This window comes from Histoplasma capsulatum (assembly GCF_000150115.1).
Source record: "Histoplasma capsulatum G186AR genomic scaffold supercont2.6, whole genome shotgun sequence".
Taxonomy (NCBI): Eukaryota; Fungi; Ascomycota; class Eurotiomycetes; order Onygenales; family Ajellomycetaceae; genus Histoplasma; species Histoplasma capsulatum.
This window is the reverse complement of record NW_025544806.1, coordinates 1,133,773-1,149,822: the sequence shown is the minus strand read 5'-3', so window position 1 is coordinate 1,149,822 and position 16,050 is coordinate 1,133,773. Positions and strand designations below refer to the sequence as shown.

The following is a 16,050-nucleotide window of genomic DNA, read 5'->3' as shown; positions in this document are numbered from 1 at the left end:
GCTGGGCGGTCTCAGTGCGCGTCACTCTGGGCTCATTCCTAAGAAACAGGAGGCAACAAATATATATATATATATATAGTTGGCAATTGCATGTGTGGTTTGGTAAAGTAACTCGTGAACACGGATACAACCCGATCGATAATCTCCTACGTTCAAGCGCCGCCCCTTTTGTCAGGGGCTGGCGTATACGCTATATCCTGCCAGATGAGGTTAAACGAAACATTGGTTGGGCCATCTCATCTCATCTCATTCCCCTCAGAGAGTGAGGTAAGGAAAATTGCTGTTTTTTTTTTTTTTTTTTTTTTTTTCTCTTTTTTCTCTTCCCTTTCCGACAACCTCGTCCAGCAACCACTCACTGCATGTGGTGCGGCATATAAATATATAAAAATTGAGAGCACAACGTTGACAGTTTCAGCGTCTTTCTTTCCGCCAAAAGCAATATAGGCGCGGTGGGGCAACCATGCTACTGGGTCTTCTATTGAATGTCTGAATTACTTATTTCTCATCTCCGTTCGAAGCGCATTTTGAGACCTTCGAAATGCCTGGAAGGCGAATATCGGTGTTGGTTAATTAACAGCCTCTCCTTTTCTTCAGACTCTGAGAGGGCGAGAGAGAGGTAATATAAGTATATACATGTGGCAATCGTAGTTTCTAGTGAGTGCAATTGCCACAAACAGCATGCGAATCTCAATCGTGCAGTCTGAAGTATTGCAGAGTAATGTAATCAAGTTTCAAGTCCCGAATCCGAGGACGAGATCAAGATAGAGATAGGGAAAACATCACACCGCCTTAAAAGATTAAAATCATACGAAAAGAATTCGAAAAATGGGAAACTTGAACGTGGAAGCATTCAAGGATTCAACAGCGCAACGACTGGCAACAAAAGAGTTTCAATTGTAAACACAAATAAACGAACAGCAATGGGCCTAAGCTAGCCCTCCTCCTGAAATATAAGCAACATTGCCAAATGCGAAAATAAAAATTGTAGACGGTGCAGAATGAGCATGCAAAGGGGAAATATATAGAACAAAAATGGTTCAGTAAACATTGGAGAGTAAATTCAAAATTATCCATTAAAGGTTTTAAAAACATGGGGGTAATATTTCATATAAACCACGTTCCAATCGTCTTGGCTTTCTCTTGGAAGGACTGGTCTCTAAATCGCTTCCTCTTCTGTAGCTCTCCGGCACCAGTTCCTTCGACGCCATTGTCGTACCGGTCAGTGAGCAGGTCCATGTCCTCCAGGGAAACAACTTCGTCCTCTTAACCAGCTTCCATATTATAAAAACTATCAACATGACTGGTAGCTGGATATATAAGCTGGCGAAACTAACGGCGTTGAATTTGGGGCTGAAAGAAGACCAGCCCTGCACCAGGATGATGAAGCCGTTGAGAATCACAGAGGCGTACGGGCCATACGGGTAAGTCCAGTTTTTAAAGGGGAGAAGATGCTCCAGGTTCTGCCGCTGGATTGCGGAACGGAAGCGGATCGAAGCGACGCCAATAGATATCCAAGACAGTTGGTTGGAAACACCAACGATGCTGAAAAAATGGAGTTAGTTAGCAGCAGGCCTCTAAATATTTAATCCTTTAAACGCTATGTAAAGAACGTTGCTTCACTTACTTTTGCAGCCAGGACCATAGCTGTCCAGCCCCGATATAACTAGCTCCAAAGCAGAGCCCGCTGATAACAGAGGTGGCAAGCACTGCAACCCAGGGGACGCGATGTCGATTCAATTTGCCCAAAAAGGCCGGAGCATGGCCATCCACAGCCAGTGCATACATAATCCGAGATCCTGCAAACAAAGCATGATTGCCAGCGGAGATAACGGACGTCATGATCACTGCGTTGATGAAGCTACCCGCTATTCTACTGCCAGCCTGCTGGAAAACGATAGTAAACGGGCTCGTATGAGTATCCCTGTTGGAGAGGTTGGGATATGTGTATGGGACGTTGAGGCCGATAATCAGCACCCCCAGTATATAGAAGATTAATATTCTCCAGAAGACGTTGCGCACCACCTTCGGGAGAGTCACGGAGGGATCTTTCGTTTCGCCTGCAGTTACCGCAATAGATTCGGTCCCACCACTGTCGAGATTGAAATGTCAGTAAACGGTTGCGGGGCTGGAGCGTCATTGATGGCATTGATATATATCACATACTAAGCAAATGCAGCCGTGACGAAAACGGAGGCAAATCCACCTATTCCACCAACAAAAGGGGCGTCGCCAATATGCCAATTCCTTCCCCCGATGTACTGTCTATCGACATTACCGCCGCAGTTAACTACGACTCCAAGTATAATGAATATCTGTAGGAGATAGGAGATATCGTTAGAAAGCAATGGTTGCGGACTATTCGCTGGATGAGAACTTACGATAATGGTGATAACTTTCAGGAGGCTGAGCCAGTATTCGATCTACAGGTGATTCACCCCACGTTAGCAAAGACCTGGAAACTAATCAGGGTAGCTAGCTGACTGCCTTACCTCTCCGTACGCTCGAACAGTGACGATATTGAGCGCGAGAAGCACGAACAGGAAAATCAAGCTGAACGCCCAGCCAGGAAAGTTATCCGACCAGTACTTCAACAGAATCTGAAGCGCAACAAGATCCGCCGCCGTGGCCACAGCATCATTAAACCAGTAGTTCCACGTAAGGGCGAAACCGAAAGCGTCATCAACGAACCGCCTTGAGATCCCCATTTTTTGTCAGCATTGTCGGCGTTGGGAAAGTTCAAACGCGCAGGATCATAGGGAGAAAGGACTCCTGGGAAAACTTACCCAGCATAAGTGCAAAACGATCCAGCAATAGGCACAAAAGCCGCCATTTCGCCCAGCGACAACATCGTGACGAATACGATGGCACCCACAAGCGCATATGCAATGAGCATAGACGCTGGCCCAGCGGTAGCCAGCGACTTCCCCGTTCCCAGAAACAACCCTGTGCCAATGGTACCTCCGATCGCAATCATTTGCACCTGGCGGGCCGATAGCTTGCGCGACAGCTTATCCGCGACAATGACGGGCTGGCCCTGGGGCCCGACAGAGGCCCCGAAGCCGTTATTCTTTTCTACATCCCCGGTAATGCTGTTTGAATCCAAGTCGGGAGTTGCCATGGCATACGACTCTCGCAAGAGAGTCAGGCGGAATATTTAGCCGCTCCAAGCGCAAGAGAGCACTTTGCACGCGGCCGCCGTAATAGTTCCCCCACAGACAGGAATCGTTTCCGTAAACGATGCTGATGAGCGGACTTGGACCTTCAGAGCAATAAAAATTCGGAGAAAATGTCGAAAAAGCAAGCAGCAGTTACCCTCGGGATCAAAAATGGATTAGGAAGAAACACACAGTCACGCCAACACACAATTTGATCGAATCAAACAAGACATCCCAGAGACAGTTGTTTATAGAGATATTCCAACGAGGCGGAGGAGGGTAAATAAACTCAGCAAACGTCGAGCTTAAATCTGACGATTGGCTCATTTGTTTCCAAAGAAACGCCATCGCCCATAGAAAGAAGGAAGATTAAAGCCTAAGTGGAAGAGGGCACTCTCGCCTTAGCTTGATGGCGTGATCGCTTGAGGTTTGGCAGCTTTTGCCCCCGCACAACCCCTGGACCACAGATACTATCACAGTATGACTGGTTGGTGTGGATAGATGTACTGCGGTCTCTACTCTCTGCCGAGGATCAACGGGTGTGGCGCTGGACGGGTTGGGCTTGGCGCTGCACCGCTACATTCCTCGTTGTAGCGAGAAGAAGATGGAAAATTAACTGAGCATCACTGTGGTTAGGACTGGATAAGAGACATATCAATCCAGCTTAGTCGCTGTGCTCTCTTCAAGTGTTTTGGAACCTTGCAATTCGATGGCGTGGTGAGTACTTCTCGATGCCAAGCAATAGTTATGCCAACCAGCGTCAGTTAAGTAGAAGAATAGAAGAATAGAAGAATACTAGAACTCGCATCTACTGTAAGTGAAGGGCTCTCGGTACTAGCACTAGGCTATTTTTTAGTAGCTTTGCCTACGGTCCTAGCATTCTCAATAACCACTAGTACTCGTAATAAGCGCTGAAGAACAGACGTGTGTGCCGTCGCCATCATGATCATACCGGTTGAGCCTGTTCAATTCTCCTAATTGTCCCACGTGGCGAACTAAACTCTGCGCAATCGCACCAACTGACATCATGATGACACCCAGCTGGCTGGAAAATTGGAAAAAGAAAGAAAAGAAAAAGAAAAAGAAAAAGAAAAAAGGGTTCAGCATGTCTGGGCGGGCATGAAAATCTGAATCCCTGGCTGAACAAATTCTCAACCCAGCACGCCCATCCAGCGATTCTTGATGAACTCCGGAAACTTCAACTTTTCAATCAAAGATCGTTGACTCAAGTGCTCACCGCGCTCAGCTTTGCCAATGCCATTCTCACCCCATCTAGAATACAAACCGCCATCTTACTACCAAAGACGAAGGGGTGGTGGAGATCGGGGTTGGGCGTTTGCAGGGTACAGTTGAACGCGGCTCAATAAAAGCTGATCACGAATTGGATGTTTGTCAAGAGATTTCGAACCATGGCATTTGTTGTACAGTACATTATCTTAAGGATTGTCCCCACAAGATTGCATGGTCTATAATTGTTCGAACTTCTGTCCAACGCTTGTCAATATAATTTTCAACCCGTTAGAGTACGCCCACGTGCATACATATATACATGGGGCAGAATTAAATTGCTAACACAGGATTAGCGATGGAATTGGCGGTTTGGAATTAGGATTAGAGCTTGATAGAGTTACTTGCGCCTAGAAGCACAGGGCAAAGGGATATACTATAACCATTCGAAAAGTCGAAAAGAGGTCAAAATGGAGCCCTGTTCAACTCTGGACCCTGCCACCCCATCCCTGCCATTGCTGTCGAGTTTGAACCACGTTCAACTGAACGCCCCAACTTCTGTTGCGGTGTTTGTCAAGGAAAGTCCCACTTATTCGCATTCAAAAAATACATGCTATTGTTCCAGGAACATGGTTGGTAGTACTACAGAAGACTACGAGCACAGGCGGGAGACGACTGTCAAAGCGCGAATCTATCTTCGCAGTATAGCCAGCTGTTTTGACGAAGAGCACTGAACACCATGCTGGAGCTGGAGCTGGAGCTGGAGCTGGAGCATGGGGGAACAAATTATCCATTGACCGCTGGGAACTCAACGCCCCCAGGCATATATGATCCTAGAGCTATGGGTTTTGATCCTACACTCTAGGCATGCTGATATTACTGCTCGGCATAATAGAGTAATAATAGCCTGAATGACGAAATCAACTACAACCCATGCCAGTGAGCTGTCAAACAAAGTTTGATACCATGCGAAATAGAACGGCCAAGTGTGGTGAGATGAATTTACAGTGTTCGCCATGTACTCGATGATGTTACAAGCTTCATCATATTTCACCGTTACATTGAATGTAGTATGAGATTGTGACTTAGAGCTTCCCATAATAAAAAGCAGGGGTGAGCTCATGAATCTTCAAAAAGCAAAACTGCTCAACTGATGTTGGAGCATTTTTGATCGATCACATTGCACATGAGATAGTTACAACAAAAAAGGGATATCCGTACGATCATATGTCACGTATACAAAAAAAATGGGTTTGAAAATTTTGATGACACCAATTATCTAGCCTTAGAATTCCATTAGCCCAGAAGCCCAGCAGCAAGAGTCTCCAGATCCTCCAAAGTTTCAATCGCAACGGGCCCATTTGCCTCACTACGATTCGAACGGCCGCGGCCCTTCTTCTCTTGTTCATCCCCAGACGAGTCTTGGGACCATTTCTTTTGCTTTTTACTCGGATGGGCCTCTCCGGGAACTTGCCCGGTGCCGGAAGCCTGGCTAAGGTCATCATCTCCTTCAATGTCTTCATCAAATGGCGCAAGCACTGCTGACCCTCCAGCGTCGCCTGTTTCCTTGGCCAGTCTTGCCCTTTCTTTCCTTTTCTCCTTTCTCTCCCGTTTCTTTTGTTTCGCAATTTCTTTGTCCCGGATATCTGCAAGTCGAGTCCGCTCGGCCTCCAGCTCCAGGAACTTGGCCCGCTGCGCATCTGCAGAACCCTGTTTCTTGAAGTCGTCTTCATCTTCCATTTCATACACTTCGTGCGGGTTCCCATCTTCATCGAAGACCAATTTCGACCCTTTGCCCTTGTATTTAAGCATCTTCTTCTTCGACTTCAGAAGTTTCTCTCGCCGGTGAGAATCTATGATAAGTGGCTCGCTACCAGGTATTTGTACAACTTTAGGCTTGGGTTTCGTTGTATCGGAGTCACCATCAGATTCTTCGCCGAGATTATCGTCGCCTGCGTCAAATCGACGCTTCACAGAAAGGAAATCATTATCTTCATCAGCATCTGCTTTGGAATCATCAGGGGTGCCACCAGCAACTGTGGTGCCGTCCTCATTGATCAATTTCGTGTAATGCTCAGTCAAGACGTCCTGGTTTCGTCGTTCAAACATGCGATCATATTTAGTTCTGACGGCTTCCTCCTTCTTTTTCTTGTGCTCCCCACCGTCTGTATCTGTGTCATCTCCGCTTGATAGTGCTTCTAATAATCTCCTCGGTGCATTTTTCAGTTTCTTGGAGTCCTCACCCTTGATAAACTTGATGCGCGGGGCACCAGGTAGGCCCAAGCTCGCGGCATATTCTTGCAAGGGCAAGTCTTTCACAACAAAAACCTCCTTATCCCTCTGCACATGGATGGATTTGACGTAGGATATAAAAGCTTTCTGTCCAAGGTATTTCAAAGATGGGTCTTTAAAACACATATTCTGCAACTGGTTTTTAATACTCTGCTGTTTCTTGGAACGGACATTAATTTTTTCGATGGGTATTTTCTTCTGTTCCAGCCGCTTTAACATTCCCGCCTCCTCACTGGGCTCTAGGAACAGAACTGCTCGCCCGTTGCGTTCGTAGCGCGCAGTTCGACCTGCTCGGTGGATATATGTGTCTGCGTCCTCTGGGCAGTCAACCTGAATTACCCAGTCGACAGCCGGGAAATCCAAACCCCTCGCCGCAATATCCGTAGCAAACAAGCACGAATACTTAGCCGCAGAAAATTTCTTTGTAATATCTACCCTGGCGCCTTGTTTCTGGCGCCCATGTAAATGAAGAAGGGGAATCCCAGGTCGCATATGCCTAAAAGACTCGTACACAAACCGAACTTGTTTCCCCGACGAGAAGAACACTATGATTTTAGACTTCAAACTGCTTCGTATAAAACTCCATAGGGTATCTAACTTTTCTGGCAGCGGCGTGATGATGTAATTTTGTTGTAACTTCGCCGGAGTTGCGCTGGCCGCTGTTTCATGAACAGATACGTATTCGGGATCCCGTAGACTCAAGCGCGCAAGATCCGAAACTTTTTTCGTCTGCGTTGCGCTGAATAGCATCGTTTGCCGCTCCTTTGGCAGGTGGTCGATAATGGCGTCGACAGTACTTTGGAATCCCATATCCATAATTCGATCCGCCTCATCCAGCACAAGTAATTGAATGTGATTGGTATCAAAAGCTGCCGTCTGGTCCATATGTTGCAGCATCCGTCCGGGAGTGCACACCAATATATTCATCTTCCCCAGCCGTTCTTGTTCCTCCTGCAGGCCCTTCCCGCCAATTACCAACCCAGCCGAGAAGGTATGATGGCGACCGATCTTCCTTAACACTTCGAATATCTGGATCGCCAGCTCGCGAGTAGGCGACAGCACCAACGCTCCCAGCCCATCATATTCCGTCCATTGCTTTCGATATAGCAATTCCAGGAGAGGAACGAGAAACGCAAGTGTTTTCCCGCTCCCAGTCTTTGCGGCGCCCAGGATATCTCGTCCCTTGAGAGCATGTGGTATCGCCCGGGCTTGAATATCGGTCAGCGATTTAAAATGGCACGCGGAGAGGCCGTCCGCGGTGGGTTCTGAGAGAGGGAGGTCGGAAAATGCTTCGAATGAAGCTTTGACATCAAGCTCGTCAATCCGTTGTGCGAGCGTTGAAAGGTCCACCTCATCCCGCTTTCGTTTTAGACTTCTAGCATTGCTGCGGGAGGGTTTGGGATGTTTGCTATTCCGCCCATGGTGTGCCGATGCCATGTCTTGCTGCAAATGTCGAGCTTTTGCGTTGCATTCTCATAACATCTTAGAGAAATTTACCGCCGTCGCCAAACTTTCTTTTTTTCTGGCGGAACGTTGTTCTTGGCGTCACTGCTTAGTCATCGTATTCCCTTCACGAATAGTGGAGTTGATCTTGGACGGCGCAGCCCCTTGAATGCTCTGGATAGCTGAACTGCGGAGAGCTTTTGAGATGGCTGAAGATGAATTGGAAGCACTCGATGCCCTCGAGAGAGAGGCATCTGAATTTACAAAAGTATGAGAAACATGCACCCTCTCCTAATCAATTAGCGTCCCCATTCAATTAACGAAATGCCTCTAGGATGCGGAAATTGATCGCATCAGGAAGGCCTTCCAACTCGATGCGTAGGTTTTACCACCCTACATAATCCACACACACACACAGAAATGTCATTCAACTTTCAATTTTAACACCTGTCTGACTCGTGAAACAGGTATGCGGTTCTGGACCTCCAACCTGGCGTCCCTGATTCCGACATAAAAGTACAATACCGCAAGAAATCCCTCCTCATACACCCGGATAAATCCTCAAACCCTGCGGCGCCAGACGCCTTTGATCGCCTTAAAAAGGCGCAAACGACGCTGCTGGATGAAAAAGCACGAGCTCACCTTGACGAGTGTATAGCCGATGCGCGACGAATATTGATCAGAGAACACAAGTATACCCTCGACTCCCCCGAACTGAAGACGGAGGAATTCAAGAAGGAATGGCGACAGAAGACTGTAGAGGTTCTCGTTGAGGAAGAGGCCAGGCGGAGGCGACGGTTGAAGGCGCAGTTGCAGGAGGAAGGCAGAGAAAAGAAGAAGGAAGAGGAGGAGATCGAGGCGCGGAAACGGAAAAGAGAAGATGAAAAGGCTTGGGAGGAATCGCGCGATGAGCGGATTGGGAGCTGGAGGAATTGGCAAAAGGGCAAATCGCAGAAAGGGGAAGGGAAGAAGAAGAAAAAGATAAAGGTGTTAGGATGAATTTGACGACTCGTATGTCTGATGGACGAATTGATAGTGGTTTTACACATGTGGGAGGGATTTTTGCTTCGTGCAACTTTCATGAGCGGGTTCAAAGGGCGTTTTTTTTCTCTAGTGTTAGGAGTTCGTCAGGTATTTTTTTTTTATATATATTCTAACTAATACGCATGTGAATGATTCATACAAATAAGAATATTTTATACCATTCTTGCTTGATATTCAAGGGAAACTGCGATAAGGCAACCAGGATAGCAAGAATATGCGATTTCGCTCATAAATTTTAGTTAATGTTGTGGAAGATGTAGATCCAAAAAGATTACATATACAATATAATATTGTCTTGTCTTGTCTATACATGCCATGAATAGTAAGTCTGAACTAGCGGATCACCACCATAAAATAACACGGCTTCTAGAATAACTCAACGCCACAAAAAAACCAAATATATATATATATACCAATCACATCATTGCACAACTGAGCAGAGATCCCGCCACCTCCTACCCAGAAACCAAACATAAAATTCCTTGCGTAGACTTTATAGGGTTCGTAATCGTGAAACATAATCTTGAAAACACAATGGCAAATGCGTTACAAGGAGGAAACATGCGTAGAACACATCAAATAGGATGTCGAATAAACCTGTAAGTTGGTAGGTGGAGTGCATGGCCCAAAATCCAGGACGAATACGCGCACCAGATCGCATCAATCATCCCATAGCATTCCTCCTCCTGGCATCGGACACAGACATCTCCCAATCAGTGCGGGTCAAGAACACGCCTTCAATAATTGACACCAGGCACAGTGCGACAGCAACACCAGTCCAGAGGCCCCAGAGGCTCCAACCTAACCCAAAGGATGTGCCCATACTAATGGGCATGGCCACAACGTAGTAGCAGAATAGCTGAACATAACCACCAAAAGACTGGAGTCCAAGACCACGGAGGATGCCGTTGCAGTTGGCTGCCAGCGCGTCGACGAGCTGGAATGAGGCACAGACTGGGAGGATCTGGGCGACCAATCTCGCAACTTCCTCGTCAGAGGTAAAGAGGTTAGGGATATAATTTCGGAGAGAAGAAAGGAAGGTGACGTTTAGGAGTCCGATGATAACGGCGCCGACCATGCCAACCTTGGCGGATGTACGAGCGGAATCACTTAAACTCGCTCCGATAAGGTTGGCAATTCGAGTGCTGATTGCGATGGAAAGAGGGAAAGGAATCTGGAAGGAGATACCAGATATTGTGGAGAGCACGGATTGAGCTGCCAGTGCCGTGGTACCGAAGTAGCTTGCGGCGAGTGTTAATATCTCAAAAGCGAGTACTTCGGCTTCGACCATTAAAAATCCCGGAAGTGCGAGGCGAATCATAGGGCCCCAATTCTCTAATCCCCTTTTCGTAAAGCCATTCCAACACTCCTTCCCTGCGATGAAACGAACATACAGGAAGAGAAGGATAGGGAGTAGGTTATCACTTATGGCAACAGCCATAGGTGCACCAACGAAACCAAAACCCAGTTTCTATTACATCATGTTAGGAGGAATAGAACGGCTTTGTGATACCATAACGTGGAACTATGGACTGTGGGGAAGAGGAACATACCCAGACGAAAAGCCAATTCAAAAAGGCGTTGAGAGGGGCGCATATTACCAGGACAGCGAGCCCCGCAGAAAAAAGGCCTTGCGCTTGAACAAAACGTTTCCCGCTTTCGAAGCATGCATACCCTGGGGCCCCCAACAAGACAATCTTCAGGTATAATCCTGCAAGAACTGCAACGTCCTTCTCTGGAACGATGACCATCAAAATCCTTTCGGCGAAAAACCATACTAAACCAATGGGGATGGTCATTAGCCAGAGAAAGTAAACCATCCTCTGCATGTGCAATCCAACAAGGGATTTTTTCCCGGAACCATAGGCTTGAGCGCAAAGAGTATCCAAGCTTGTAGAGAGGCCTTGATATATCGAATATCCGGTAATGTTAGCCGTCATACTGGCGAGGGACACAGCTCCTAACTCCACTTTTCCAAGATGCCCGACTGTAAAGATACTAGCTACCGTCAAAGAGTATTGAAGAATGAATGTAATCATCAACGGGACTGTGTATTTCGATAACACTTTGGCTTCCCGGCGCCATGTTGTATGGATCAGCCCAGCCTCGACTGCTTCCTCCCATTTGCTCCCGACCTCATCGTCACTAACATTATCACCAACATGGTTGCCAAGCGCCGTAGATGACGCCAAAAGAGCAGTAGTCTCGGTGGCAGAAGAGTCAGGCCCAAATGAGGATCCAGGAAGCTGTGCAGATTCTTCATCTTCCTCCCGGGTAAATGTCTCAGATTCTTTCAGTCTTTTCGAGAGTAGACCAGTAATCTGATTCTGTCCCTTGGCCGGTTTCGCATGTCGGTGTTCCGGGTGAATAACACGACTGTCCGCTAATAAATCCCGCTCTTCTTCTAAGACCTGCTCCCGTTCCCAATCCGCCAGGACCGCATGCTCCTGGGCTTGAGGGTATGGAACGACTGTTCCTCGCGCACCTGTTGTGAAGAAGCTAGGTCTCCTGTAAGATTCGGCCAATGAATGGGAATTCCCAAGGCTGGTCGCAGATAAATCCCCGTCTACTCGGTCGTCGTCTCCATCAATGCGAGAGGGGTTCGCATCGGATGAATTTGGCGGTGTATCCATTTGAAATGATGGGCACTAAGGGCAGGGGGTTTCTTCGTTTGTGAATATAATTTATCATAGCAATTAAAAACATTAGTACTTTGGTTTGCGCGGTGCTCGTATGGACGAATAATCAGTGGAGAAATAAATGTTCAGCCTTACAGAAACCAGGTTCCTTACGAACCCTAAACCGATGTTACAAATATTTAGGTGCGCCAATAAGATTCCAGGAACCGAGGCTTGACTTGAACGTCCCGTTCGTTCCCTTCCACAACAATGGGATGGAAGCAGCATGGAATAAAAATATCCACCATCGTTTGCAATGTCCAAATATGCCCGCTTACTCACGATAAGAGCCGCACAATGCCGAGGGCTCCGCGTCATATCTTTGGCCAATCAGAAGCCGATATGGCCCCATGACATAAGCGAACCCATGACTCGAGCTTAACAACCTTATTTTATGATGCTTCAATGAGAAGAAACAGCCTCATCAACGAGCGATAGTTATACCATGTAACATGATGTTAGAGGCTTTTGTTGTATAGAATTCTCCGGCACGTAAAAGTACTAACTAAATAATAATTTGGCATCGTGGCTGTTAAGATATTACCTAGGCAGCGTTTTATCGCCTTTAATGTGGGATAATGCCTTCGGATTGGTTGGTTCTTGGAACATCTCGCCTCGTGCCAAAAATGGCAATTAATTCTGCGACGTCTAGAAAATTGACGGCAAACATTAAATATCAGCAGCAATTCCGCTACGAAATGGTAGGCTTCGTTGCCACACCCCGTTATTAGAATCGAAAAATCAAAGCCCGGTATTGTTGCGCGCTGCACAATGCCCCGCGATGATACCCCAGAGCTCGAAGATGCTGCTCCAACCAACAATGTCTTAACCAGTGCACTGAGGAGAAATCCAGTGCACGTCACAGCGTATGTGCTTATTCTCGATCCGGCACTTCGCAAAAGGTATTACCATGTCAAACACTCTAACCCTAGCATACAGCGATCTTGCCTCGCAAGGCCCAGTGTTCCTCTCCAGACCCTTCTTCGGCCCTCTCCTGTTCGATAACAATGCATCCGACGCCCGCGATCACTGCGCCAACGAGCGAACATTCCTCTCGTGGCTGCGGCTATCCATGTACCTCTCCATCGTTGCCTGCGCAATCATAATGTCCTTCCACCTCCGGTACAAGCCGTCGCAGTTGGAGTTGCGCATGGCGCTCCCGCTCGGCATCATCTTTTGGGTTTTGTCATTCATCTGCCTGTGTAGCGGGTTCGCGACTTACATACGGACAATGACCAAATATAGTCGAAATGCTGCGCTGGTGCAGAGTGGTTGGAAGACGCAGGTGGTTTTCACCGTTGTTGCTATATCGATCATTGGGACGTGTATCATACTCTTAAGCACGGATCCTCCAGCAAAGCCGTAATGGGCTTTTTGCACATGGATACCGGTTTGTGGTTCGACTTTTGCGGAACCGGAGGTGGTTTGCTATATCTCGGAGACCACTGTGTTGTATTTCTTTGTTAATATCTCTGGGACTGGGAATCTGGGTGTTTAGGATTCCGATCTTGCTGCATTTTATTCCGGAGTTGTCAATTTGCTATTTTTTACTGGCCATATATCTAATGAATGTAGGAGCGCCAGCACTGCTATTGCGATGTTATAATTTTCCATACGCAGCGTTGTTGAACACCCACTTCGATAACCACGCATCCGCTACGCATTTGCTCTTCGGATGTCTCAGAATAGGAACTAGAGGAATCGATATGCCCTTATCTGCCTTTATTGGCAACGAAAGCGCTCTCCCATAAATTTGAAGCTTTAAACTCGTTTCAGAGGTAACACAACCAATGGTTGCAAACTTATGAAGAACATCCCCGCGAACTAATCGATTTAGGGGGGTGGCGGATATACGCTCTACATTCTGTGCGCACATTCTCTCCGAAAAACGCAAGAAATTGGTAGGATGCCCAACGACAGGAAAGTAAAAACAAGTAGTCAATTATAGCCACTATTTACCCCGAAATGAAAACTGAAACGACGCCTTTTAACTATGCAGTCTGGAATGGTTTGAGGCCACATCGTCAGAAATCTGCAGTATTAGTATCAGATGAATCCCTGTGCGAGAGCACGCTTCGCATAAAATTGCAAATATATAACCACGAAAGAGGTATTGGCAAATAGAGGGAGTGTCAAGTTCTTTAAAAAATAGTTCTACTGCTGGCACAGGAATTTTAAAGCATGCGGTGAAGTGTTCTGTCTCCCTTGAACTTCTCGAACTCTTCAGTGCCGAACTTTTCCCACCAATTGAAGAGCATAGATTCGCAGATAAGCTTGAACCAGGGTGTGAATTTCAACGCCGGATCCTTGAACATCTGCTTAAGTTCTTCTGCCGTAACGTACTTGGTATCGCGGACTTCGTTAGGGCTCACGTTCAGGTCAACATCGGCCTGGATGAAAAGGATGTAATCGACTGTCGTTGAAATTGCAAATCTTTAGCTTTGCATTCGTGCCAGAATAAGTAATTAAGTTAAACAAAGACATTTGTTTGCTTACTCTCATGCTCTGCCCACTTGCCGTCGCTGGGAGCCTTGTAGTGTATCCTGGTCAGAAAATCGAACTTCTCAAGTGGGACTTGCTCCGCTTTGATTCCCAACTCGTGATCCAGTTTTCTCTGCGCAGCTCTCCTGACACCTTGCACGGCAGCTTCGAACTCTACGCCAGTTTCACCGGGAATGCCAAGTGGGTGTGAGCAGCAGGTATTTGTCCACATGTCTGGGAAAGTGATTTTCTCGGATGCGCGCTGTTGGAGTAACAATCGCTTCTGGGAATCAAAGAGGAAGACGGAGAACGCGCGGTGAAGAAGTCCGCGCTCAATATTGGTCATTAGATGGCCTAAGCATGCCAAAAAAAAAAAAGGTTTCAAAAGAGTCAGTTCACATCGCTTTTGCGGTAGTACATGTACGAAACAAATGCGAGAAAAGAGCGGACAGCAGCCATCCAGCGGAACGGCCGGATAAAGGGTTTCACACGAAAAGAATCTCATTGGGAAATACAAACATGTCTTCTTGCTGGCACTCCCGATGGGCTGGTCATTCTCATCTAGCACAATGCACACTTCATCCATGAGACGGATCTGCTCCTCATCGTACCCCTCCAGTTCGCCACCCTCACGCGCAGAGGGGCCATTCTGTCTTCGGGAAAAAGCCTGCGCAAGGCCGGGGTCGACATCCGGGAAGATAGTAGTAACATTTTCTGCAGTTATGGCCTGAGTGGCCGTCGTCGTTGTCGTGCTTGACATGACCGTATGCGGAGCGGGGTAAAAAATTCAAGCTTCTGGAAAAATTGGGGCTTGCTAGGCGGTTTTTGTCCGAAGTGAATCGACGAATTGGATCGTTAACTGAAGGATATATTGGGAATTGCCTCTGAAGGGTTTTGGAGAAGCTTATATACAGGAGCGTAGAGGTCGATTACACAAGGACTGAAACCAGGGCAAGCTTTGGGGTAAAAGTTGAGCAATCTTGGATTTGCCGCTTAAGCCAACTCCAAGCCCAATCACAGCACGAACGATAACTAGCACCAATTCTGTCCATCAGAGACATCTCTTCGAGTAACGATGGATTGACAACTTCAAGATCAGCCTTCGCAGCACCCTCTCATCAATTGGTTTCATCTTTTGCGCTCCTGATCCTCAAGCTACAACTTACTAGCCCCTTTTGGATGGACGGAATGTTCCCAAAAGTTAAAGCTATTAATTACTGGCGCTACGAATACTGATGGGGATCATGGCAACCTGGATCGCGGGTCATGTCTCGCGTGCTGTTATGCTTCAAACAGGCCATTTCTGTGACTCATCAACGGCAAGAATGGCTATCGGCTGGTAGTACAGTATACTATTTATTGGTTTGTCATGAGGGCCTTGCTATTAAGTCTCATCTATTTTTCTTTCCGTACTTCCCTGGAAGGGAGGTCCTTGGAGTCTACCAGAACAAAGAGCGACTAACGATACACAAGGTGTCTCAGGCCTTCTCTGGTGCTTGAAATCCATCAGTCCTATTAGGGATAAGGAGTCGATATAGCTCATAGAAATCATATTTCTAGAAGCTAATGCTTTGAACCTTGGTACCCTTGGACAAAGGACTCTACCCTAATAACCCAATCGGGAAACTTGTTTGTGATTCATGATCGACATTCAAACTTAATCACAGGGTAATGGAAAGGGGTATCTCAGCGCTCTATAGCAGTGAGCAACCCTGATGGATAGGGGTGAT

The 16,050-nt window shown here is 47.0% G+C and overlaps 6 protein-coding genes across 6 annotated transcripts; 2 read left to right on the top strand and 4 right to left on the bottom strand.

Annotated features, from left to right (window-relative positions):
- Positions 1-564: 564 nt before the first annotated feature.
- Positions 565-3,118, bottom strand: HCBG_05102 (high-affinity permease for basic amino acids; the record flags this gene model as incomplete). The annotated part of the gene is made up of 6 exons (XM_045432151.1): positions 565-1,542; positions 1,625-2,089; positions 2,164-2,312; positions 2,379-2,420; positions 2,490-2,691; positions 2,784-3,118. 6 exons carry the CDS (start codon positions 3,116-3,118, stop codon positions 1,083-1,085), a joined length of 1,653 nt encoding a protein of 550 aa, XP_045287363.1.
- A 2,392-nt stretch (positions 3,119-5,510) lies between these two features.
- HCBG_05101 (ATP-dependent RNA helicase DBP4) lies at positions 5,511-8,111 on the bottom strand (the record flags this gene model as incomplete). The annotated part of the gene is made up of 1 exon (XM_045432150.1): positions 5,511-8,111. One exon carries the CDS (start codon positions 8,109-8,111, stop codon positions 5,679-5,681), a length of 2,433 nt encoding a protein of 810 aa, XP_045287362.1.
- A 211-nt stretch (positions 8,112-8,322) lies between these two features.
- On the top strand, positions 8,323-9,116 carry HCBG_05100 (DnaJ domain-containing protein; the record flags this gene model as incomplete). The annotated part of the gene is made up of 3 exons (XM_045432149.1): positions 8,323-8,385; positions 8,452-8,495; positions 8,585-9,116. The coding sequence occupies 3 exons, from the start codon at positions 8,323-8,325 to the stop codon at positions 9,114-9,116; spliced, it is 639 nt and encodes a 212-aa protein (XP_045287361.1).
- Positions 9,117-9,434: 318 nt separating this feature from the next.
- Positions 9,435-12,058, bottom strand: HCBG_05099 (multidrug and toxin extrusion protein; the record flags this gene model as incomplete). Its single annotated transcript, XM_045432148.1, has 3 exons — positions 9,435-10,632; positions 10,715-11,826; positions 11,936-12,058. The coding sequence occupies 2 exons, from the start codon at positions 11,792-11,794 to the stop codon at positions 9,826-9,828; spliced, it is 1,887 nt and encodes a 628-aa protein (XP_045287360.1).
- A 552-nt stretch (positions 12,059-12,610) lies between these two features.
- Positions 12,611-13,205, top strand: HCBG_05098 (uncharacterized protein; the record flags this gene model as incomplete). Its single annotated transcript, XM_045432147.1, has 2 exons — positions 12,611-12,705; positions 12,779-13,205. The coding sequence occupies 2 exons, from the start codon at positions 12,611-12,613 to the stop codon at positions 13,203-13,205; spliced, it is 522 nt and encodes a 173-aa protein (XP_045287359.1).
- Positions 13,206-13,758: 553 nt separating this feature from the next.
- HCBG_05097 (isopentenyl-diphosphate delta-isomerase) lies at positions 13,759-15,227 on the bottom strand (the record flags this gene model as incomplete). Its single annotated transcript, XM_045432146.1, has 3 exons — positions 13,759-14,252; positions 14,336-14,674; positions 14,840-15,227. The coding sequence occupies 3 exons, from the start codon at positions 15,078-15,080 to the stop codon at positions 14,014-14,016; spliced, it is 819 nt and encodes a 272-aa protein (XP_045287358.1).
- Positions 15,228-16,050: the final 823 nt, after the last annotated feature.